This window comes from Protopterus annectens, chromosome 12.part0 (assembly GCF_019279795.1).
Source record: "Protopterus annectens isolate FY-2018-M chromosome 12.part0, PAN1.0, whole genome shotgun sequence".
NCBI lineage: Eukaryota > Metazoa > Chordata > Ceratodontiformes > Protopteridae > Protopterus > Protopterus annectens.
The window spans coordinates 224551149-224576508 of NC_056746.1; the positions used below are offsets into that span (position 1 = coordinate 224551149).

At 43.1% G+C, this 25360-nt stretch overlaps 1 protein-coding gene across 1 annotated transcript in view; it reads left to right on the forward strand.

Moving 5' to 3' along the window:
* LOC122816471 overlaps window positions 1-25360 on the forward strand; it is a gene marked incomplete in the record, with an annotated part of 540921 nt that overhangs the window by 204321 nt on the left and 311240 nt on the right. Inside the window, 1 exon segment of the mRNA XM_044089292.1 lies at window positions 12961-14276. Within this exon segment, the coding sequence (XP_043945227.1) occupies window positions 13403-14276 (874 nt within the window).

A 25360-nucleotide genomic window follows, 5' to 3' on the forward strand; every position in this document is an offset into this window, starting at 1 on the left:
AACCTGGTTGACTTCTTCGAGACAGTTACCAAGGCCATAGAGGAAGGAAAGGTGGTTCACACAGCCTACCTTGATCTCGCCAAGGCATTTGACACCATTCCTCACTCTGGTATTATAGAAAAACTCACCAGCCTGAACATAAACCCCTACGTCACAAGATGGTTTGCCAACTGGCTTACAGACAGAACTCGCACGGTAAGAATAGCAGGCTCCAAGTCTGACTCTAAACCAGTCACAAGTGGTGTCCCGCAAGGCTCAGTTCTGGGACCCCTACTGTTCGGCATGTATTTCTCAGAAGTACAGGCAAACACAGGAGGACTATGGCTAACCTAAGTTCACCGATGACTGCAAACTGGGAGCCATAATGGACTTTCCGGCTGATACGGACGTCCTCCAAAAAGGACTTACTGAGACACCTGGTGTCAAAGTCATGGCCTCAAGCTAAATGCCAAAAAATGCATAGTCATCCCGTTTGGGAAAAACAAAACACCCACGAATTACCACATAGGCGGCAGCCCCCTTAATACAGAAGAGGTAATAAGAGATCTGGGGACCAAGGTAGATAGTAATCTCTCCTTTGACAATCGTATTGCCAAAGTAGTTAGGAAATCCTTCTATGTGGCCCATCTAATTACTAAGGGGTTTGCATCTAGAAATAGAGGTTATAGTGCCCCTCTACTCGTCACTCATCAGACCCATCATAGAGTACAATGCCCATTTGGGATGTACCTCACAAGACACTTCCAACAGCTTGAAAGACCACAAAAGCACCTCACCAAGAGGATTACTGACCTCAAACATATGTCCTATGCAGCCCGACTGAAAAAACTCCGGCTGTACTTAGTGGCATATCGCTTACTCAGAGGTGATCTCTGCTTGACTTACAAAGCCATGTCCAACTCAGAAATGATGGGTTTGCTCGACCTAAAGAAAGCCAAGTCACTGCGAGCCACGTGCTCTAGTGAGCTAAACCTCGCCACAACAATAAATAGAACATGCTGGAGGGATAGATTCCTGTCACAGAGACTCCCCATGCTTTGAAACAAAATTCCTAACTACATTAAGCAGAGCCCCTCACTAACACTCTTCAAGAGAAGCCTTGACGAGTGGATTGGTAACAAAGTACACCCCTGGGATCACTTCATTGGGTCTGCTTGACAGAGGCTCAGTTAATCAATGGGGTGGTGAAAGCCGACACACTCTGGCTAGGCTTATAAATGCCCTCGGGCAGATAGCCTAGTACCTACCTATGAATTCCAGAAAGTATTGGGCAAGTGTATTGGTACATGAGTAGTTTTCCCATTTAATGGAGGGGTAGTTGAAGTCTCCCAGTATGAGTGTGTTAGGTTGGACCCTAATATTCTCCAGAGTGCTTAAGAATGTGGAGTGTGAGTCTTGGGACATGGTTGGGGACGTATAGCAGGCTGCAACCTGAGTCGCAGTCTTACCTGCACCTGAAGTATCTTAGATGTGTTATGTTGGGCTACCAGTCTGGAGGTGTGTGCATCCTTTATGAATATGGAAACACCACCTCCTTTGGAGCTTCGTTCTACGTTCTGGGGCTAAAAGGTTTGGAATGCGTTATAGAAAAAACAGACTGAGCTGTAGAACTGCTAGAAAGTTTAATCCATTCTGGTACCTCAGCTCAACAAGCCTTCAAAGGAAAAATTTCACAGATACTGAGCAGAATTATTTATACCAAATTCAATTAATCAATCAAACAATTAACTGCTTGACAGTATATTTAAAAAAATACAGTTAAATCATCCATCAGAGGTATACAAAATATACAAAAATAAATAACATTCTGTTTTATAAATTTAAATTGATTTCCAAATTTAAACCTTTGGGAGCAAGTGTACCTAAATTAAGAATTAATCTACTTTCCATTTCCAATAATTTTAATCTGATCATTTTTATAAAGTACATGATGGATAGAATGATTCCTTCTGCTTCAGTGTGTTAGCTAAGCCCTCTTATTTGGGAAGTGGCAACTTTGGATTAAAATTATTTTCTGTTGATTTAGTACTTTGTACTGTTTGGTTTTTGCTATGTGGAATGAGTTATAGCCTGGTAGTGCAGGGGTGCTTTCTGCTGCCTTGAACCAGGTCTCTGTTACAGCACAAATGTCAATGTTTTCCATTTTAAGAAGTGCTTCGAGCGAGTGCATGTTGAGATTGACTTCTAGCCTTTTGTGTTAAATTTTTAAGTTACATGATGAAACTTGTCTGTTTTCTGGGTTGTCAAAACCCATTTTATTTGTTATGAAGTGTGTGTGTGTAATATTTTATATACTAATATATATATATATATATATATATATATATATATATATATATATATATATATATATTTTTTTTTTATATGTATATAATATACACATACATATATATTTATTGTAATGAAAGTCTCAAATATTGAACACTCCAATGTAAAAAAAAAATTTATTCAGAGCAAATCTAAAATCAAAAATGCTCCATACTAAAACTATTTTTTGCAGGGAGCAAGTCATTTGCTAATTATATATACCAACTCCATGATCGTACAACAGCAGGGCAGGACAAAAATCAACTGGCTTAAATCCCAGTAAGGAAAATGTTTGGTTGTTTTTTTGCAGCATTGAAAAGCATTCACTCGTATGAGTGAAGCCCTTCCTTACCTTATTGTTGCAATATTCTTCACTCTTGGGATATTCTGCCAAGGATAGATGAATGTCCACCCAGCATACAGAAGCGTTTACACCTTCTAGGCATCCTATGTTAGACACATGTCCTACATGCAATACATAAGGTGTACATATATGACGTATGGCTGTCTAATTCTTGGAACTTTGATGCGAGTCCGAGTGATACCTCTGAATTTGGTCTGTATGCAGTTTACCAAATTGCTTCATCTACTGAGACTTCTAAAGGTAAGTGCAGCTTTGGGGTTCCTTCCTCTCTCTTCCTCCTCGTAGCTTGTTTCCATGTCATCCAGGAAGGATAAATGTGAGTGTGGGAGACACATTTCCCCATAAAGATGGACACAGGCAGTGCCATTTTTGTTTGGGTACTACACCAATACACAGTGTGAGATTTGTCAGGCATTTGTGCATAAGATACTCCGCAGTAGTCTGTTCTTTATTTATAAAAATCAGCATCTACATCTTTTTGCTCAGGGTACCATGGTAGAATCTACCAGGCCCAATGTTCAGCCACCACTAAAGAAAAAAGCCAAAAAGGGATGTACTGATCTTGCTGCTGTCCATTCTGCATTGGGTTGGATGAAGAACCCAAGGACTGTCTGACTGTGTCCATTCCCTCTGCCACAGCCCAGTTGAAGGTTAGCAGTGAGCGGTCTGCCTGCAAGTCTGCTGAGGCTGAATATATATATACATCTCTGGTGCAGATGTAGAGGGGGATACCACAGCTGATTTTATATCTGAGGGGCCTAGGAGGGATTTCCAAAATATTAGTTAGGGAAGAAGTACCTGTTACCTTCATTGAATCTAGGCAGGCATTTGAACTTCCTAGAATTTATTAAATCCGATGTTCTTTAAAGAAACAAAACAAAAAAAAAAACCCAAAAAACATGTGGCTAAGGATCCTCACAAAGAGTGTCAGGACTTTACTTGTGGTATTTTAATGCCCTTATGGCCCTAAACCCTCACAAGGTTTCTGTCCTTGCTTCTGCCCCCCGGTCTTCCACTCCTCCTAAAAGTCACAGGGATTCTGATTCTTCTTAAGAGGAGTTGGATTCTGGTGAAGAGTCTTTGGCATATTCCTCCCAGGGTCCACTCTTTCACCTTGTGGTCTGATGATGTCACTGTCTTCTGATTCTCCTTTAGAAGAATTATCTTTTGGGGATACAGTGGTTCGCATGATGGAACACTAAGTGAAACTGTTTTCAGGTTTCTAATGATTAAAAAAAAAAAAAAAATGCTATAAATTCTTGCAAATGGTCTTGCCCTGACATTCTGCAGTCCGTTCTATTTTAGGTGCCCTATTGGATACCTTTTCTGCAGCTCTCAGGCTCCTGACTCTCAACTCCAGCCCCTAAGAAGCCAGAGAAATTTTATAAAGTTCCTGAGGAACATATAATGTTCTTCATCTCACATTGCTGCAGTCCTTACATATGGGTAGTCCGCTGTCCTCGGTCGGCCCGAATACCAAAGTATTAGGCTGACGTCGGTCATGGGCGCTCAGAACTGACATCAGAGCGTCAGGGTATAAGAGCGCATGACCGACGTCATATCCTCAGTCTTTTTTGCCGCATGGTCCGATGCAGAAGCAGCGTTGCAAGTGCCGTTCGGCGTTCTGAAATTTTCGTATTCTGAGTTTCAGACCGAATCCAAGTTGGGCTAAGTACCCCGTTGGGGAATATTTTTGTTTTTTCTTGCCTCAGTTAATTCCGGATGTCAGAAAAAGTGAATAATTGTATTTCTTGTGGGAAACAGATACCGCATAGGGATTATCACTCTCTTTGTATTCCTTGTTTGGGACCTGAGCACGACGTGGTGGTGTCGCTTTGTGCTAAGTTTAATAAGCGCACCATCAAGCGTAGGTTAGATTGTGCTAGGCTTGTCTTGAAGCGGTGTAATTATAATATGCCGTCGGATCCTCCGACGCCCGCTACCACGAAGAAGCGCAAAGACAAGTCTTTAAAACCCAGACAGGATGAGTCGTCCGTTCCGGACGCCTCTTTAGGAACTACGGGGAATCTGTGGATCCGGCCGAGGTTTCAGTTGAGTCTCAGGAGGAGACTTTGATTTTGCAAGATGTGGCCTCTCAGGAGGCAGGTCAGGCTGAGGGGGCCTCTCAGGTTACTGTTCTCCCTTCCTTACCCAAGGAGATTAGGCCTTCTCCTTCTGTTTCTAAGGCTTCTTCCAAAGGCAGGGCTAGTTTACCTTTCCCTGGTGTCAGTCCTAGTTCTGCAGGTTCTGTGACTAAAAAGCACATGCTTAAAATGGCAGAAGATTTAATTACTTTGATAAGAGGTTCTATGCCCCCTCCTGATAAGAGGCCCAGAGTGGAGCCAGAGGTGGAGAGTTTGGAACAGGCCTCAGATGATTCAGAGTCTTCGGCTGAAGACATCCAGGATTTTCCTACTTATTCTGATTCTGATGCAGAGGATTCCACTCCTTCTGCTTCTCCTCCAGAAGATTTTTCCTTCTCAGAAACACTTCATTCTATGAGGGAGCATTTTAAATGGGAAGGTCAGGATTTCTCTGATTCACGGAAGAGGCTTAGGGAGTTCTTGTTTTACCACAACATAGGCCCTTGGCTATACCTCCTGTTTTGGATGTTGTGCAAGATGTTTTCTCTGAGGCTTCCCTTAATCCAGATTCTTTGCCTCCTGCGCCAGTTAATCCGGACAGGTATTACAGAGTACCTGAGGCTCATAAATATCTGTATAAGAGTCCTAGGGCAGACCCAGAAACTATTAGCCAGGGACCTAAGGGTGTCAGGGCTTCTGTTGTAAAGAATCCAGTTCCTATAGATAAAGAGGCTAGAGCTTTGGATAGATGGGGTAAAAAGGTGTATACCTCTTCTACTTTAGCAATGAGGGCTTTGAATTGCCAGTTTCATATGTTGAAGTATCAGAATTTCCTCCTTACTCAACTAAAATCTAAAGTGGATGCTTTGGCAGAGGGCATTGAGTGTAAGGAATTACAGGATTTGGTACATGTCTCTGAACAGGTGGGTAAGCATTCTTTGCAGTGTGGTTTTGATGCTTTACAGGCTTCTTCCAGGGTGGCTGCCACTGGTTCAGTTCTTCGCAGGCACACCTGGCTTAAGGATCAGAATTTGTCAGAGCAGGTTAAAACTAGAATTTTGGATGCTCCTTTACAGTCTGAAGTTTTATTTGGTCCCCCTGTGGAGTCTGTCTTAAAGATGGAAGACAAGGCTAAGTCTATGCAGACTGTTAAAGACTTCTTGCAGGTGCAGCCTCCAAAGTTTAGTAGGAATTGGCCTACTAAGGGGTGGACGTATCCTTCTTCTGATTCTCAGTCTAGAGGTAGATCTAGACGTGGTAGGGGCAGAGCTCAGAGTACTTTCAGGCCTAGAACATGGAGTTCACCTGCACAATCTTCAGGTGAGGGCAGGGGCCAGTCCTTCCGTAAACAGGCCCAATGACCTGCATTTTCAGCTGCCAGATTCTTCTTGCCTGGCAGCTCCTTTGGGAGGAAAGTTAGCACTCTTCAAGCAAAACTGGCTTTTAGTCACCCAGGACAAATGGGTATTGGACATTATAAACCGAGGCTACAAGTTTTATTTCCATACATTGCCTCCTTTCAAAGGTATGCCAGACGTTCCTCCTCAACAAAGGGTAGAGGCTTACAAGCAGATTTCTTTACTTCTTCAAATGGGAGCCATACAGCCGGTCCCTCTGTCAGAATTGGGCCTAGGATTTTATTCTCGCCTGTTTCTAGTACCAAAGAAAGGGAACACGTGGAGACCGATTTTGGATTTATCTATCATCAACACATTCCTGGACATTCCAAAGTTCAAAATGTTGACGTTGCAACAGCTTTTACCTCTGTTGGGCAAAGATCACTGGATGGTAACTCTGGATCTCAAAGAGGCTTATCTTCATGTTCCTATCAGGCCCAGTTGCAGGAGGTACCTGCGTTTTGGCTGGGACTTTACATTATCAGTTCTCTGCATTGCCCTTTGGCTTATCTACTGCCCAGGGTGTTCACAAAGGTTCTGGCTCCAGTGATAGCCTTCTTCAGGTTGAGAGGAATACAAATTTATCCTTATTTGGACGATTGCCTGATTCTTGCTCAAGACAAGTACGAACTTCTTCATCATCTACAGTATGTGATGGCAGTGTTAAGGTGCCTAGGGTATTCTGTGAACGAAACAAAGTCCAGTCTAGTACCCTCTCAGGAAATGTGCTTTCTGGGTGTGAGACTGAATACAGCTTCCCAGATGGCTTTTTGACCCCGGACAAGCAAAAGAACCTTACTCTTTACTTCCATCAATTGTCTCTACGGTCCAGGCTGACTGCAAGGACAGTCCTTCAAGCCTTGGGGTTCATGGCATCTTGTATCCTGGTGCTTCCCAATGCCAAACTGCATATGAGGAAGCTCCAATGGTATCTCAAGAACGTATGGACACAACACTGCCAAGATCTGGACACTGTCATTCAAATAATACCTTGCATTCAAAAGGAATTTTTGTGGTGGGCTCAGGAATGTCACCTAAACAAGGGACTCTCTGTGACCCGACCAGAGGTGAGTCAGATTCTAACGACAGATGCCTCGGACAAGGCTTGGGGAGCACACCTCAATGGAAAATGGGTTCAAGACATGTGGCCTGCCAGACTTCAACATTTACATATCAACTTGAAGGAGATGTTAGCAGTCCAATTTGCATTGATGGCTTTCAAAGATTTACTTCACCCAGGGCAAGTGTTGATTCAAACAGACAACACAACTGTCATGTGGTACATCAACAAGCAAGGGGGAACACATTCGTACCCTCTTTGCAGACAAGCGATGATTTTGTGGGAGACTGCTCTGTTTACACCTCAATCTTCAGGCAAGGTTTCTGCCAGGAGCACAGAACTCCTTAGCAGATGTGTTGAGCAGACAGATAGTGGATCCCCACGAGTGGAAATTGGATCCTCATGTATTTCGAAGGTTGACAGTGTTATGGGGAACTCCAGACATAGATCTGTTCGCTTCTCCACTAAATTTCCAGTTGCCAAAGTTTTGCACAAAAATGTTTCATCCCACAGCTTGGAAGGTGGATGCTCTATCCTTCAGTTGGAGCAATCTTCACGTCTATGCCTTTCCACCTCTGCCTCTCCTCCCAAAGGTACTCTTGAAGGCCAGACAAGACAAGCCATCCATGATTCTGATAGCTCCAGATTGGCCTCGACAGCACTGGTACCCTCTGCTGAGAAGTTTAGTACAGGAGCCTCCATGGCCTTTGCCTTCGATTCCGCACCTTTTGTCACAGGAGGGCAATCATTTCCTCAATGTCAGGATTCAGTCCCTGCATCTAACAGCCTGGCATATTCTGTTCTAGACCCTGGAGGGTCTCAGCTTCCACAACAAGTTTTGAATGTTATTTTGGAGGCCAGAAGGCCTAGTACAAGGAAAGTTTACGCTGATAAATGGAGGAGGTTTTTTGTTTGGAGCAAAGCAAAGGACTTTGATGTTTCCAAGCCTGATTTAAGTGTTTCTCTTCAATACCTTACAGATTTATTAGACAAGGGTTTGTCTTTCTCCTCTATAAAGGTTCATGCTGCAGCCATTTCTTCTCACTATGACTGTGACCCTCCTTTGTTCTCTCATCCTTTGTTTAAGCAGTTTCTTAGAGGGGCAAAGAACATAAGACCCCCACGTAGAGCTCCTACTCCTGCCTGGGATCTCAATTTTGTGTTGGAAAAACTTACTTTACCTCCTTTTGAGCCTGCAGCTACTGCAATTGAAGTTTTGTCCTGGAAGACTGCTTTTTGTTGGCCATCACGTCTGCAAGAAGGGTTTCTGAATTACAGGCCCTTATGGCAGTTGAACCCTTCCTAATTTTTCATAAGGATAGGGTATCTTTACGTACTAATCCTACTTTTATGCCTAAGGTGGTTTCTAGTGTGGCCTTGAACCAAACTATTCATTTGCCTACTTTTTATGCAGATCCCCAAAATAAAGGGAGAAGATTTTGCACACTTTGGATATTCACAGGCAGTTGCGTTATTATTTGAGCAGAACTAAAGGGTTCAGACAGTCTCAGCAGTTGTTTGTTTCTTTTGCCTTGGGTTCTCAGGAAAGCCTGTTTCTAAACAAACTATTTCTAAGTGGATTGGTTTTTGCATTGCTTTCTGTTATTCCCATCATGGTAAGGAGATTCCGGCTGGAATCAGGCCTCCTTCCACTAGGGCTACTGCTACCTCTACAGCCTTTTTAAGGGGGGTGGCTACTAAAGATATTTTGGAAGCAGCTACTTGGAGTTCAGTGCATACTTTTTCTAAACATTACCACCTTCCTCTTTATTCTAAATCTAGGGCTGGATTTGCCACTGCAATATTACAGGGCATTTTGGCAGCTCCTAATGCTTTATGATTTTGCCAACCTCCCTTTACCTCTGCTTTGGGATTCTACCCATATGTAAGGACTGCAGCAATGTGAGATGAAGAACATAGTACAGTTTTGTACCTACCATAAATGTAGATGTTCAAGATCCACATTGCTGCAGTCCAATTAACCTCCCTCCTTCCCTCTATAGTTTGGAATGGTTGTATGGTTTGGGTGGTAGCTGTGATTTGTACATATTTTGTTTTTGGAAGTATTCTGTTTTTGGCTGTGGGCTTTCTTTTAGGGCCTTCTGACATCTGGGGCAAGAAACGACTGAGGATATGACGTCGGTCATGCGCTCTTATACCCTGACGCTCTGATGTCAGTTCTGAGCGCCCATGACCGACGTCAGCCTAATACTTTGGTATTCGGGCTGACCGAGGACAGCGGACTACCCATATGTAAGGACTGCAGCAATGTGGATCTTCGAACATCTACATTTATGGTAGGTACAAAACTGTACTTTTTAAAGTCCCCCATTCGATGCTGCTGTTTCCAGGTTCACAGATAAGCCATCCAAACTGTTATCCTTGTCTAAGCCTTGTCTTTCTGATATGGGCAGCTATGTTATGTAGAAGTATGGGGGAAAAGGTATACTTCTGCTGCTTTGGCCTTCAGGGCCATTGATTATCAGACCCACATGACTAGGTATGGACCTGGCTGTTCTGTCCCATCTTGAGGGGATTTTGATATGCCTGATTCAAGCAGTAAGATTTCTACCCTTTCTCTTGAGTTCTGCCTGTTAAATGGCTCCCCATTCCATTAATTGAGGTTATGATGCTGCTTATTTATCCAGTAAGGCAGCTGCATCTGATTTGTAGTGAGGAGGTGCCTTTAGTTGTGCCTTCAGGCCTTGCCTAAAGACATTAAAAGCAAACTGTCAGATTCTCCATTATAGATCAAGACTCTCTTTGAGACTGCTGCGGCTGCAGAATTGTTCAAAACTCTTCAGAGTAAGGGTAAGGTTATGCAAGGCTTGAAGCACATCTTTGTTTCCCCTATCACCGAGTTCAAGAAACTAGCCATCTAAACCACCTTTTTATAGGCAGCCTTGACAGCCTGCTAAGAACAAGAGAGTTCCTGAGTGAATTTTCCCAGACAAGCCTGAGAGTTCTAGGGGCCAAAACCCCTCTTTTCCTGACAACTCTACTTCTGTCTGACATGCAGACTCCTCTTCCCCTTGGTCAGATTACTCTATCCCTCAGGCCACTCTTTTTTCCTGTTTGGCAACAGATAATCACAGATGCCTGAGATACTCTCCATTATACAACTTATTTTATGGCTTGGCAGTCCCTTCCCTCATTCTCTGTCCTTTCTCAGCTTCCTCCTTGCCTGCGCCCTCATTTCCTTTTGGTTTCACAGCATGTGGCAGAACATGGAACCATTCAAACTGTCACCTTGTTTTTGGAGGGAACAGGTTTTTATTCTAGAATGTTTCTGGAGGTCTATTCTAGACCTGTCTTCACAACACCTTTCCCAGGGATTTTCAGACACATTTCACTCTGCTTCCTCAAGTCTTTCTGGTATCTCAGGATTTAAAGGGTGCTTACCTCAATGTTCCTATTAACCCTCTCTTCAGGTAGTTTTTACATTTCTATGCTCCACTCATCAGTTCTCTGCATTACCTTTTGGACTTTCTACAGCTCTGGGGGCCTTTACCAAATTTCTAGGTCCAGTGGTAGCCTTCTGAAGACTTCAGTGAATTCAGATATTCCCTCATTTGGATGATCTTTTAAGCCCCTTATTCAGAATCTACACTTCACTATGTTTCTGTACCTTGTGGGGTTCACCATCAGTCTCAAAGTCAGTGTTTACTTCGATTGAGGGCGTAGTGCTTTGCTTTGCAGGATTCAGACCATTCCAAAGCTGGCTTGTTTCTCGCCTCCCAATGTCCTCTCTGACTGCTTATATCCAGTCTCCTCTTCCTCCTGTTACTTTTAGTCCTTCCCACAGGGGAATTTCTCTGAGCTCTGGGATACATGGCTTCCACTATTTATATTAGCCAAACTTCACATGAAATTTCAGTGGTATCTCAAGAGAGTTTGGCTCCAGTATTGCCGTCTGCTGGAGTATCTGGTTCTTCTCTTGTGACTTAAGCTCAATCTTTGGTTGATTCACCACATTTCTCTGAATCCAGGTCTACCTTTTCAGGTTCTTCTCATTACTCTGGAGCTGCACATGGATGCTTCCAGTCATGGTTAGGGAGCCACCTACACCAACCTGAAAGTCCAGGGTCTTTGGTCTCCTCAACTGGTAGACCATATCAATGTCAAGGAGGTGAAGGCTGTACTTTTAGGTTGGCAGTCTTTTCACTTCCTTGGGGTTCCAGGTCCTCCCAAGGTTTCATCTGTGGCATTGTCTTGAATGTGGTACAACAGCAAGCAAGTGGGCACAAAAATCTTACTTCCTTTGTTGACTGACTCTCTAGGTTTGAGATTTTTCTGGTCTGTCACTTAGTCCTTCAGGTAGCCTGCATTCCTTCAAAGCACAATCTGGTTGCAGGTTCAAGCAGATCTTTTCACCTCTCCTCTGAGTAGACTACTTCCCCAGTTCTGTTCATGAGTGCCAAGTGGATGCCATGTCTTCTTCTTGGAAGGAGATGTTTCTGTATGCCTATCCCCCTCTTCCTCTACTAAAATAAAGTTTGCACAAGATCATGTGGGATATGCACAAAGTCTTGCTGGTGACTCCCTTTTGGTCCAGACAGCACTAGTTCCCCTCCTATCTCTTCTGGTCAGGGGCAGTCATCACAAATTGGCTCACCAGATGGATCTACTCACACAGGACAGGGGATCTCTCATTGACCCTCACTTACCAACCCTTCAGTTGACTCCTTGGGAGACCGGGTTTTGTTTCCTTTTAAATGCACGTTTTTTGAGGACCTGCCTTTGGTTTTGCAAGAGGCCAGAAAACCCATTATTAGAAAATGCTGTGTGGTTAAACGGAAGAGACTTTGTTTGTCTCAAGCATGACCTGAACCCTTTTTCTGTGGGTGTTCCTACAATCTGTCCTTATTTACGAGTTACTCAATTCTGTCTTGGCATATTCAACTGTTAGTTTGTCAACCATTCTGCCATGTCCTAGTTCTCACCGTTGCACAACCTTGTCGCTTCACCTTGCCCCCTTTTCTTTCTGTTGCCTCCTTCTGGCTGAGAGGTCCTTATTGCATCTTTTTCTCCTCCTTCCTCTCTTGGATGTTGTTTGCTGGCCTCAGGGGTAGCTGTGATTCTTCTGGGGCACTTCAGTTCTGAGGATTAGGTGCCTGTACATCATATGTGTTCCTTGCGCCTTGCACACAAGATATGCTTCTGACGTACGATGCCTGGAAAGTGTAACAGGTTTGATATACTCCCCAGGCATTTGGCTGTCCTTGGCAGGATATCCCACAAGCAAAGAATATTGTAGCAATAAGGACATCTATAGCAACTCCGAGATCGCACTACAGCGAGGAAAATTATAAATTTCCTGTTCTGCGCTGTACAGCAATCTCCATTTAAACCGTTTGAAATTTAAAACTTTGATCTTATGATCTCAACCATAAGAAATTTAAAGTTTTGAAACTTCGAGCGTAGCTGGCTCAACCAGCACCCTACCCCCACAGAACTTAAGTGAAGAGCAAAAAAGAAAAGCACTTTGGCTTAACACATGCACATTGCAGAGATTATTGTAGTACTTATAAGTAATTGAGCTGACCAGTAAGGCCTTTATCAGTCAACTTTGTTATGGTAGAATGCAAAGAATATAGTCATGTGAAAGTGCAAATTACATCATTAGGCTTTTGGCAGTATTAATATCAAGCCAACTTAACAAGAACATGAGTACATAATGTTATTAATACAAGTGTATGTATATATACATATTTCTCATTAACTAAATGGAAACTTTTTTTTTTCCAGGTACATATTGGCACCCTTCTAGAAGTTGCACTGGGTACATCTGAAAAGAAAGTTAAAACTGTGCTTTCCTGATGAGATCTACACTTGCTACTTTTCTATGCAGGTAGCACACAAGAATACTTTTTGTCAGTTTCAAATCTGGATCTCTAAATTTGATGCAGAGTGCTGCAGTGTCCTTTAACTTTGCATCATATATGTCACTAAAGTTGTATAAATGGATTCTACAATTCTAAAGCAAAGAATGATGATGGATCAGTTTTTGAGACTTTGTTTTTCAAGTCTTTGATTTGCCTAGAAGTTCAAGCATTTTTTTCTTTGCTTCATTATTTCTAGTGGAAAGGTTTTTGTTCTTTGTCTCCTGATGGACATTAATGTGTAAGCTTTTTCACCTTCTCTGGATATTCTATACTTTTTTGACCTCCATTCCATCGCAGGACTCAAAATGAAGTCTGTGGCATTAATTGGCATCATGTGGTTATTGCTTCTTCGGTCAGCCACACAGAGCATTGCTAAGAATACTAGCACCAGAAGAACTGTCTCAACTACAACAGAAAAAATGCTTATTATTAATGAAGTCAATGCAGATAATCCAGGAATAGACACTTCTGAGTTTTTGGAACTTTATCACACTAGTCGGCAAAATGTCAGTTTAGACAGTTTTGCTGTTGTCTTTTATAATGGTAATAACAATAGGGCTTACATGGTGGTTAATCTAACTGGGTATAGGACTAATAATGAAGGATTTTTTCTCATGGGGTCGTCATCTGTGTTGCCCCGTCCAGATATCATCCTTCCAAATAATACCATTCAGAATGGTCCTGATGCTATTGCTGTCTATCATGGAGAAAGCCCATATCTGGACATGAAGGTTACACGTAAAGGGCTCATTGATGCACTAGTATACAAGTCAAAAAAGACTGACACAGCATATGGTCTGTTGACTAGTCTGACATCATGGAAAGAAGCATTTTTAGAGGACCCTTTTTTTTGGGCAGATGATGAGTCTATGGAACGGTGTCCGAATTTGGACACAGAGTGGGAATTCCAAGTTGGCAGGCCTTCTCCAGGAAAAAATAATTTTTGCAACTCTTCTGAAGTCGTTCATGTGCCTATTGCTTTGATCAATGAAGTCAGTACTGCGTTGTCAAAAAACTTCGAATTTGTGGAACTTTTGGGGAGGCCAAATAATATATTGGATGGTTTGGTTTTAGTATTGTTTGATGGAGCTTCAAGCAAAGTATATCTTTCAATGAACATAAAAGGGAAAACAACTTCTGATGGGTTTTTCCTTATTGGAAATGGTGATAACAGCACAGGTAGGTCATCAAACATTTTCCTTTTTTCTATATGCTTCAGACTTGATGTTTCGAAGGGCATAAATTGCAATCTGGGATAATGGTAGCCGAGTTGAATACTACAGTGTGTCATTGGTTCAGTATGTTGCAGACACTACTTCTGAGACTAGAATACCAGAAAGCTGTAAATTCTGTATGTACTGCAGAAATGTTTTCATTTTCGAGATATTCTCATTAGTGTGTTGTGTTTATGTAGCCTTGTTGACCTGGTTATGTCTAGGCAGACAAGCTCCATTTTCAGCAGAGATCCAAGGAAGAAAGCTCCATAGTAATGTGTAGGTAAAATAACACTAACAGTATTTTATTTCGCAGTTGCACAGGCCACATAGATGTATACTAATTCATGAATTTTGTGAGACTATATGTAGTGCATAGTTTTGATATGTATATAGGTTCATAGGTTGGTACTAGGCTATCTGCCCTAGGGCCTATACAAGCCTAACCATAACAATTCCCTGGCTATTTCTTCCCAAACTATTTACTTCCCTGGACCCCTGTCTAGCAGGGTGACTGGCATGATCCCCGGGGTGAATTTCCTTTCTCCCATCCAATAGTCAAGGTTCCTTTTGAAGAGGGCCAAAGAGGTGCCCTGCTTGACATGTATGGGGCAGTCTATTTCCAGAGCCTGGGTAGTCTCTGGGTCAGGAACCTATCCCTCCAGCATGTTTTGTTTGTGATGACAAGGTTTAGATCCCTGGAGTGTGTGGCTCTGAGGGATTGGGATTTCTTTAAGTGTAGCATGTCCATCAGCTCTGGGTTTGACATGGCATTGTATGTTAAGCAGAGATAGTCTCTGAGTAGACGATATGCGACAGAATATAGCTGGAATTTTTTAAGACGTTCAGCATAGGGCATCTGCTTTAGGCCTTTGATTCTGTTAGTGAGGTATTTCTGTGGCCTTTCCAGTTGTTGCAGATGTCTTGAGAGGTACATACCAAATGGGGCGTTGTGTTCTATAATGGGTCTAATGAGGGATGAGTACAGTGGGACAATGACCTCATTTTTTCTGGATGAAAAGCCCTTAGTGATGAGGTGTGCCGTGTAGAAGGATTTCCTGACTGTTATGGCGATGTGGTTATCGAAGCTGAGACCACTGTCCACCTGTGTCCCAAAGTCTCATCACCCTTTCAGTGTTTAGTGTACTGCCACCTATGTGGTAATTCACAGGTACATGTTTTTTTCCCAAAGGGGGTATCTATACATTTCTTGGCATTGAACTTGAGCCTATGGCTCTGGCACCAAGCATCTGTTTCTGTAAGGCCCTTTTGTAGAGTATCCACATAATTTGGGGATTTAATAATGGCTCCCAATTTGCAGTCATCTGCGAGCTTTGTTAGCTGGAGTCCCTTAGTGTTTGCCTGTACTTCAGAGAAGTAGATGCCAAACAAGAGCAGTCCCAGGACTGAACCCTGAGGTACTCCACTTGTCACATGTCTGGAGCTGGATTTGGAGTCTGCTACTTTAACAGTGTGGGTTCTGTCAGTAAACCGATTGGCAACCCATCGAGTTATGTAGGGATTAATGCCCAGCTTAGTAAGTCTGTCTTATGATTCCAGAGTGGGGGATGGTATGAAAGGCCTTGGCGAGGTCCAGAGAGGCTGTGTGGACTGCCTTATTCTCGTCCACGGCTCTGGAGACTGATTCGAAGAAGTCATTCCGGTTCAGGAGGCAAGATTGGCCCTTCACAAACCCAAACTGGGTGGGGTCCAGTGTTTGAAGGTTGCCAATGTCTTTGTTTATAAATTCCATGATAATACGTTCCATGGCCTTGCAGATCAGGCTCGTCTGACTGATGGGGCGGTAGTTCCTGGGATCCAAGGTGGATCCCCCCTTGTGGAATGGGATAACTGCAGCTGTGCGGCACTCAGTGGGCATGAAGCCTGAAGTGAGGCTATGATTAAACATGACACTTAGGTGAGGTGCCAGTTTATTTTGTAGTTCATGTAATACACAGCCTGGGATGTCATCTGATCCCATGGATGCTGTATTCTTAGCTTTGGAGAGTGCGATTTTTACCTGTTTGGCCTTTACTACCGGAATTTGGCAATCCTCCTGTGTTGAGATGGGCCGTTTAGGGGGCTGAGAGGTGGGTGAAGTTGGCACTGAATTGTTCTACCAGGATAGTGGCAATATCCTTGGAAACAGTATATTTAATGCCATTCTGTTGTAGCTCAGAGCAGATCAGTTATAGAATGCCTTGTGGTTGTCTTTGGAATCTTTGGCAATTTTATTTTCATAACTTAGCTTTGAAGGATTTTGAGGGATCCCAGCTTCTTACTGAGGCTGGTAAGGGAGTTTTTTGCATTCTGGAATTTTCCTCTTTTCTGCAACAGTTTCTTCCTTTTGTTGTAAAGTTTGTTTATGGTAGGGGACCACTAGACTGGCTTCCTTTTTTTCGAGGAGAGCATCTAGGTTCTATTTGGGATGACATGATTCATGCATGAGTGGATGTGCTCGTACAGTGCCTTAGTGTAGGATTCAGCAGTCGAACTTTCAGTTTCCATCTGTGTCATGAAGTTTGTCACTTCTGACTTGAGTAGCATGAAGTTGGCTTTGGAGATGTTTTTTATGGAGATTTCCTTACTGGGGGTGGGATGTGGATGTTAAGGGTGATTAGCTTATGGTCAGACCTGACCAACAAGGGGGTGACCATAGGTGTGGAGCATCAATTTCCCATGTTGGTAATGACCAGGTCTAGGATATTGGAGCCCCTGGTGGGACTATGGATTAGTTTATCCAGGGCATTGGAATTTATGAATTCCAAGAACCGTTGGGCAAAGGTATTGGTACAAGAGTAGTTTTCCCAGTTAATGGCAGGGTAGTTGAAATCACCCAGTATTATGGTGTTTGGTTGTATCTTAATATTTTGCAGTATGTTTAGAAAGGTGTAGTGAGAATCTTGGGGCATGGCTGGGATCTGTAGCAAGCTAAAATTTGGATTGCAGTCTTGCCTACTGTTAGTTGCACCTGGAGAATTTCAGACGCATTGTGTTGGGCAACTAGCCTGGTGGTGTGACTATCCTTAGTGAATATGGACACTCCTCCACCTTTAGTGTTTCGGTCCTGGTTTGGTGGCCAAAAAGTGTGGGAAGAGTTGTAGTCTGGTATTGCAGGGTTGCTCTCTGTTGCCTTGAACCAGGTTTCAGTTACTGCACAGATATCGATGTTCTCCATTTTTGAGTGCCTTGAGAGTGTGCATTTTGAGGTTTATACTTCTAGCATTGAGTAGCATTACCTTCAGAATTTGCATGCTTGTACCCGTTACGGTGGTGGTATTGTCCTTTGAACTTTGCCTAAAAAAGGCACAATAGGGGTGGCAAGAGCCTTAGGCAGTAACCTGAATTCCAGGGGCGACAGGTGCAGACCATCTCTGGCAAAGCATTGTGGTCTGCCGATCATGTCGTCCCAGGCAGACAGATTCTGGATCCCCTTTGAATGACACCAGAACCTTAGCCAATTGTTGAAGTCGATAATTTTGTCCTTGTATTGTGGTGGTATTCTGGGTGAAGGCAGGATGCTACTCAGGGTTAGGGTCGTATCTGCCTGGGCCACATGATCAGAGAGCTCTTCCATGTCGGTCTTCATGTAGTCCAGGTAGGTACGTCTCAAGTCATTCACTCCAACATGGACAATGACAGAGTCATATTTGTACTTGTTGTGGAGTGACTTGAGTGCATGCGTTGTGGCAGATCCTGGAACCCGACGGGCAGCTGAATGGGACATCCGTGTGCCTGACTATAGAGTCACCTATGACAAAAGTGTTAGGTACGTTGTCTTGCCTTAGGGGTGTTGCTGGGTGGCACACTGGTGTTGTGAGCTATGTGACACTTTGGTTGTGATTGGTGTTTGCATTTCAGCTTTGGAGGTCCTTGTTGCTTGGGAAGGTTACATTTAAGGGCCTCCGCATGTGTGGATTTAATGTTGCTATGTGTAGGTGTTGGCGGTATGGGTTTAGAAGAGCTATGTGTTGCTTGAGGTGTAGTGCGGCTGTTAACCTTCTCCTCTTGACTGTCTAGCAAAATTTTGGGTGAAGAGCGCTTTGCTTCCAGTTTGGCTATGTAAGTGCATCTCTCTCAGGTTGTAGTGTTGGGTGGTAGAAGGAGAGGGTTTTCTGTGTACATGAGGCAATTGCTGCATTGCCCCAGTATGCCCAGATTCATCAGGTGGACAGGAGAAATCACTGGAAGCTGACCCTTGGACATGCTTTGTTTGGTGCTTTTTTTGTAAAGTACAGGAGCTTTGTTCCCTTGTCTTAGCAAGGTACTTTGCAATTATAGGTTGTTTAGTGCCTAAGATTAATTTCTCCTTATTAACAAGGAGAGTTGAGTGCTTGTATCAGTTTAAGGCTTCCTAGTGCTTTCCAGCAGGTATTGGAGCAAGTGCTAGTCATAGGGATGCTTAAATGTAAGATGAAAAAATTGGTTTATCCTAAACACTGCAGTGTGCACTAGATAAGTTAGATGTGAAAGTAGGTAACTTAAGTTTTACCCGTCTAAAAAATTTGAGTTTTAGTGGAGCGTCACTATTTTTAAAGCAGCAAGATAGATTGAAAGGGGGTGGTCACTTTTGTATTCTGGTACTATGGAATACAGTAGGATGGCCAATAAATTTAAATAGTTGAAGGGGAGTGATTTCACAAAATGATAATGACAAGCCAGTGAAAGCAGAGAGGAAATGAGATATATGGTCAAATTAACATAAGAGGCAGGCAACTAGAAAGACAGTGGTATTTAAGAATACTGTAGTAAGCAGGTAGGTGGGTGGGGAAGAATTTCTGCCTGACTCACAAGAGACAGCTGTGGTCTCTTTTGAAGTTTTAATATGCAGTTAAAAGCAGAATACAAGTAAAACACAAGGTAAAGAAAACAAATCACAGTATTCAAAATATAAAAAGGCAATAAAGTAATACAAAATAGAACAAATAAAAAGCAAACTAGCCTTTCCTTCATAGCAAAGTGTAGCAGAGCCTGGTGAGCTTTTCTAATGTAATGTGAATTGTACTCACACGCATGCAGAAGCTTTTTTTTTCTGTGATTTTTGCAAGGTACATTGTGGATAAGTCACATTACAAGAAGGTAGCAGAAGGAAACTTCTTCTGGATATGCCTAAGACAGTTGTCCCTTCTTTTTCTATCTTTCCCTTTCAGGAGTCGAGCCTTTGTAAAGACCTAAGCTGTTTTATCTTTTCAGCAGATAAATTCTGACATCTGATACCACACACACACTATGAAAAAGTATATGTATTGCATCTAGGCTGATTTGCATTTCTTTGAGCTGTTGGTTTTACTCCCGTCTCCTTGCCGTTTACATCCTTTTCAGTGTAGTTCTACCACATTTCACTTGAGTACCTTGTACTTTTATCGTATCACCATTGCCCTTTTCTGAAGCAAACAGAAGGTCAGGGTCCTTCATCCTGTTGTCCTACTTCATTCCCTTCTTTCATGTCACTGTGCTGGACAGGGTACCTTGGGAAGCAACTCAAATAGTGACATCTGTTTCTCTATAAGATGTCGAAGTGCATGCATTTTTCCGGCTGTGACCTGTCATGCTAGCTTAGAGAGTCATGTGAGTCCACACCATAGATAGCCCAGTATTTGGGATGTTTCTGTCTTGCTGTATTGTTGTTCACCTGATGCATTTAGACTTTCTGTAGTAGTGTTTACACTCTCTCTCTCATGCTCTGTATTCTTTATTCTTCCACATTCCAAATATATAACCCATTCCTGAACTGCCATTCCCTTGATACAGCATTAGAAGCTTTAAAATAAAGGAAACCCTTTTAGATCATACCTACAGTGTCCAGAGGTTCCTCTCTAGGCTTATTCTGCCTCTTCTGCCCCTTCTGCCATCTTTTACTGTACCCACCGAGCTTAATGTCTTCGTTAAAGACTCTGATTTGGTCCTTTTATCCATGCTCCATGGGAGGCGAGAACTGAGTACCTGATGGACCCAAGAAAAGGTGTTGTGTAATATGGCTTTTTACCTTTTATCTTAAAAGACCCTCCTCTTAATAGTGATGTTTTCCATAATAACTTTTCTGCCTTTTTGTACAACTTTCTACCCCTCTTTTTATCTTTGCAAGAAACTTGCACTTTAGACTGGTCAGAGATTTGCTGAGGAACAGTAAGTCATACCAACTTGTTTGCATATGTCTTTCTATCCTGCAGCCCATTTATTCTTGATCACCATGTTCCATGTCCTCATGTTAGCAGCCCAGGTTCATAGATACTTACTACGCTGTTTGTCAGTGAAGATCTGTAAAAGCCTAGCCATATATTCCCATGGAGTTTTTATATCTTGTATGTTAAATGTGAATAATCCAAAGACAAGCCAAACATTATAAGTTGCCCCTATCCATGAGGGACAACTGTACAAAACCAGGAGTGAATTTGCCGTTAACCAGTATCTTTGTTATCCCAGCCATACTGACTTCAGTTTTATGTGGTAACACTGGCATCTCTTGTCATCTTTTATGTAGACTTCTGGCAATACCAGTCACTGCGGTTTCTTTTTCTTGTCCTCTTTTTTTTTTCTGGTCATATGTGCCCTTGTTTATTTTCTTCTCATTCCAGGTGACACTGAGCTATTCCCATCCCCATCTATTTTAACCAACTTTAGGCTCTGCTTCGCTGCTTTCTTTGTATGTAGTAAACTGTTCTGCTTATTTATACACTTGGATGGATAGATATTGAGTTTTTTTCCTAGAAGCTATCCTTTTGCTATTTTTATTTTCACTAAGTTGTACTATACCTTTCTTACTCTAACTTGTAGGCTGTTGCTGAAATACATTCAGAATGGATCAGCCCACTACACAGGTTAACAATTTTAAATAATCTAGTACACTTTTATTTTCTCCATCCTCTGTTTATTACAGCTGATAGACTCAAACTTGGCTCGTAGCAAGTAGGTATCCCATAATACAGTGGTGTAACTCCCCAGATCTTGTTTGCCACTTTACGAGGTTGGATGCACTTTTCTTGGCCGTGGCTAAGTTGTGAAAAATTTTCTTCATGTTACCTTTTAGAACCTTTAATCTTTTTCTGTATTATAGTAGATGTGTTTTTCTTGCATTGAAGTTACATAGTTAGATTTTGAACTAGTAATATCTAAATTGGTATAGCTTTTATTCACTTTTGTTGCTGCCTTTGGCTGTTTCGTAGGCCTTACTGTATCCCTTGTAGTGGTTATTGTGTCTTGTCATAGATAAATAGTAGCTCATTTAACTTAGAGAGCTCTTCACCCGTTTTAGTTAGAGGGCTTGTAGTTGGTGTGTTTTTTTTCTGGGAAATAGGGCCATTTTAGTTAGAGGCCCTATTTTCTTCCCTTATCTGTCTTAGTGTTTCCTGTAGTTGGCTATAGATTAGTAGTTTAGTAAGTTAAATTTCTTGTTATATTGTGGTCTTATAATCCTGTCCAAAGACCCAAAAGAGCGGGAACATAAGCCATCGGGCTTCAAAAAATGCCAGAAGTGTTCACAAAAAATGTCTATCACAGATGGTCATGTCATGTGTGTATTGCCTTGGAGCTATTCATTTGCAAGAGGATTGTACATTCTGTCATTCCTTCAGTGCCGGGGTTTTACAAGGAAGAAGAAACAATTTGTTCCTTAAGGGGGCTCTTAAACCAACTTTTGAGGAAGCTATCCACAGTTGTTCCTTTTCGTCTCTTTCAAAAAAGGACAAACCTCAAAAGAGGCAATCAACTGCTACATCGGCTCAGTCGGAGCCACCAGTCAAGTTACCAAAAATATCTAAGGCCACTACCTCCTCGGTTCCACAGTCCTCGGAGCCGTCTGAGGTTGTATTGATTGACAAGCCTGGATGTCCTTCAAGAATGCAACTGCAGTCATAATATATGGGTTGTCCTGCCTCAGGCAGCCCTCGGTCGGCCGGATTCCAAAGTCTGGGTCCGACGTTGGCTGATGTCGCATTTCTCTCCGACGTCAGAGCGGCTGGAGTATATAAGCATCAGCCGACGCCATCTTCTTCAGTCTTTCTTGCCGCGCGGTGCCCGAAGCAGAAGCAGTTCGCAAGTGCCGGTCGGTCAGCTCCTGTATTCTTCGAATCCAAAGTCATCAAAAAAGCTAAGTACCCCGTTGGGGACCTTTTCTTGCCTCAGCCGATGTCAGAAATTACTGAAAAAGTAAATAATTGTTTGTCTTGTGGTAAACAAATACCTCATAAAGATTTCCACTCTTATTGCCTACCTTGCCTTGGCCCAGACCACGACGTCTCTGCCTGTACTGCCTGTGCTCACTTCAATAAGCGCACTCTCAGGCGCCAGGCGGAGTTCGCTGAAGACTTTTTCGGCGAAAAATATGATTATACGATGCCGTCGGAACTTCCGACATCGCAGACTCCTAAGAAACGAAAGGACCGGGACCGACATCCTCGGCCCGCGTCTTCCTCCGACACCACGCCAAAACCTACCGCGAGTGCTCCGGTTCCCTCTGAGGCGGTTATTTCACCGCTCCGAACCGAAGACACCGTGTTACCGATACCTCCGATCCCGGAGACCACACCGACGCCAGTTATTGATTTTCCTCCGGATACTGAAACCGAGGAAATGCCCGAGACCATTGCTGTGGATAAGGTCACTCTTGCACATGCTAGGCCTCCCATGTCCATGTCTGTCAAGGCCTACACACGTGCTAAGGCAGCCAGCAAGACCAAGCACCTTACTGCTAAAGCCTTACCTCAGCCTACTCCTGAAGCACAAATCGTGGCTATGGCCGCAGACTTAATTTCCATGATCAGAGGTTCCCAGGCCCATCCTGAGAGAGGATCCCAGCCTCCTCCTGATAAGAGGCCCAGGGTTGAACCCTCTGACCCTCTCCCTTCAGATGAAGATTCTGAGGAGACTGTTCACTCCGATAGCCAGGAAGAGCCCTTCCAGACCTATGAGGACTCCGATGCAGAGGACTCAATCCCCTCGGCCTCCCCTCCTGAGGATATTTCTTTTGGGGAAGTTCTGCATTCCATGAGGGAACATTTTAAGTGGCAAGGCCAGGAATATTCTGATTCCAGAAAGCGCCTTCGAACCTTCCTTAAAAAGCCCCCAACACAGGCCCTTAGCTATACCTCCTGTGCTTGATGTTTTGGATGATCTATAATCTGACTCCAGTGTTACCCCTGATACTCTCCCTCGTGCTCCTGCCAAGCTTGACAGATACTATAGGGTCCCAGAAACACATTCTCATTTCTTTAAGGCCCATGCTGTTGATTTAGAAACAATTTCACAGGGACCTAAAGGGGTTTCAGCTACCACCTCCAAAAATCCTTTGCCTTCCAACAGGGAAGCTAGGTCATTAGAGAGATGGGGGAAGAAGGTTTACACCTCCACTACCTTATCTATGAGAGCTCTCAATTGTCTCTTTCATATGTTTCAATATCAGGATTACCTGTTAGATGATTTACAGAAAACTTTGGCCTCTCCTGAACCCTTAGATAGGAAGTCTTTACAGGAGGCGGTACATAATTCTCAGCAAGTGAGCAATCACTTTCTTCAGTGTGGATATGATGCATTGGAAGCTTCATGTAGGGCAGCTATGACAGGGGCGGTCATTCGTAGACATGCATGGTTAAAAGAACAACCTCTACCAGATCATGTTAAGGCAAAACTTCTTGATGCACCCTTGGAAAAGAACAAGCTTTTTGGTGCTAATGCTAAAGATGTGTTAAAGTCCATTGAGGAAAAAGCCAAGTCAGTTCAGACAGTTAAAGATTTCCTCCAGGTTCAGCCACCCAGATTCAGCAGGAATTGGCCTTCTGAAAACTGGTCCTTTCCTAATCCTGAAACATTTCAAAGGGGCAAAAACAGGCGTGGCCGAGGAAGAGGACAATACAGAGGTTCCTACAGGGGATGACAATGGCAACCAGCAAACCAAAGAAGTGACACTGGTTTCTCCTGCCCCACAGGGACAATCCCAATGACTTTCCTCTACTCCCGCCGACCAAGGAGCAAACAGAAGCTTCTTTGGGCGGAAAATTATCTTTGTTTTCAGACAATTGGCACAGATTGACAAAGGACAAATGGATTTTGGACATTATAGACCAAGGTTACAGGTTCCACTTTCATACCTTGCCAAGAAAACAAGGCATGCCAAACCTACCACAAAACCAGAGGGCAGAGGCTATCAAGCAAATTTCTCTGCTTACTCAGATCAAAGCAATAGAAAAAGTTCCATAACAAGAACAAGGCCAGGGATTTTATTCAAGACTATTCCTTGTTCCAAGAAAAGAAACTCAATGGAGACCAATACTGGATTTGTCCGCATTAAACACTTTTCTCATAGTACCAAAGTTCAAAATGCTGACTCTGCAGCAACTCCTTCCCATGCTGGGCAAGGGGTCTTGGCTGATTACTCTGGACCTCAAGGAGGCATACCTGCATGTCCCTATCAGACACAGCTGCAGAAGATACCTCAGATTTCTTGCAGGGCCAGAGCATTATCAATTCTCAGCATTGCCATTTGGCTTGTCTACTGCGCCCAGAGTATTCACGAAATGCCTGGCTTCAGTAATTGCTCATTGCAGGCTCCAGGGGATCCAAATTTACCCGTACCTGGACGACTGCCTCATACAAGCGGACGACAAAATGATTTTGACAAAAAACTTGAATTATGTCATAAAATTGCTACAGGCTCTGGGATACACAGTCAACTTCTAAAAGTCAAGACTACAGCCATCCCAGCAAATAACCTTCTTAGGAGCCAAACTAGACACAGCCTCTCAAATGGCTTACCTGATGGAGGACAAGCAAAAGAAGTTAACTCATTATTTCAAAGGTTTGGCAAAGCTCACCCAGATGACTGCAAGGAGATTCCTACAGGCCCTGGGTTACATGGCATCCTGTATTCTACTGGTTTCATTAGCAAGACTACACATGAGAAAGCTTCAATGGTACCTAAAAAGCTTATGGTCTCAACACAGCAACAACCTAGAGACAACCATTCCACTCATTCCATGCCTACAAAACGAATTTCGATGGTGGGCCTCGGTAAGCCAAGCAAACACAGGTATGTCATTCAAAAAACCTCAGATAACA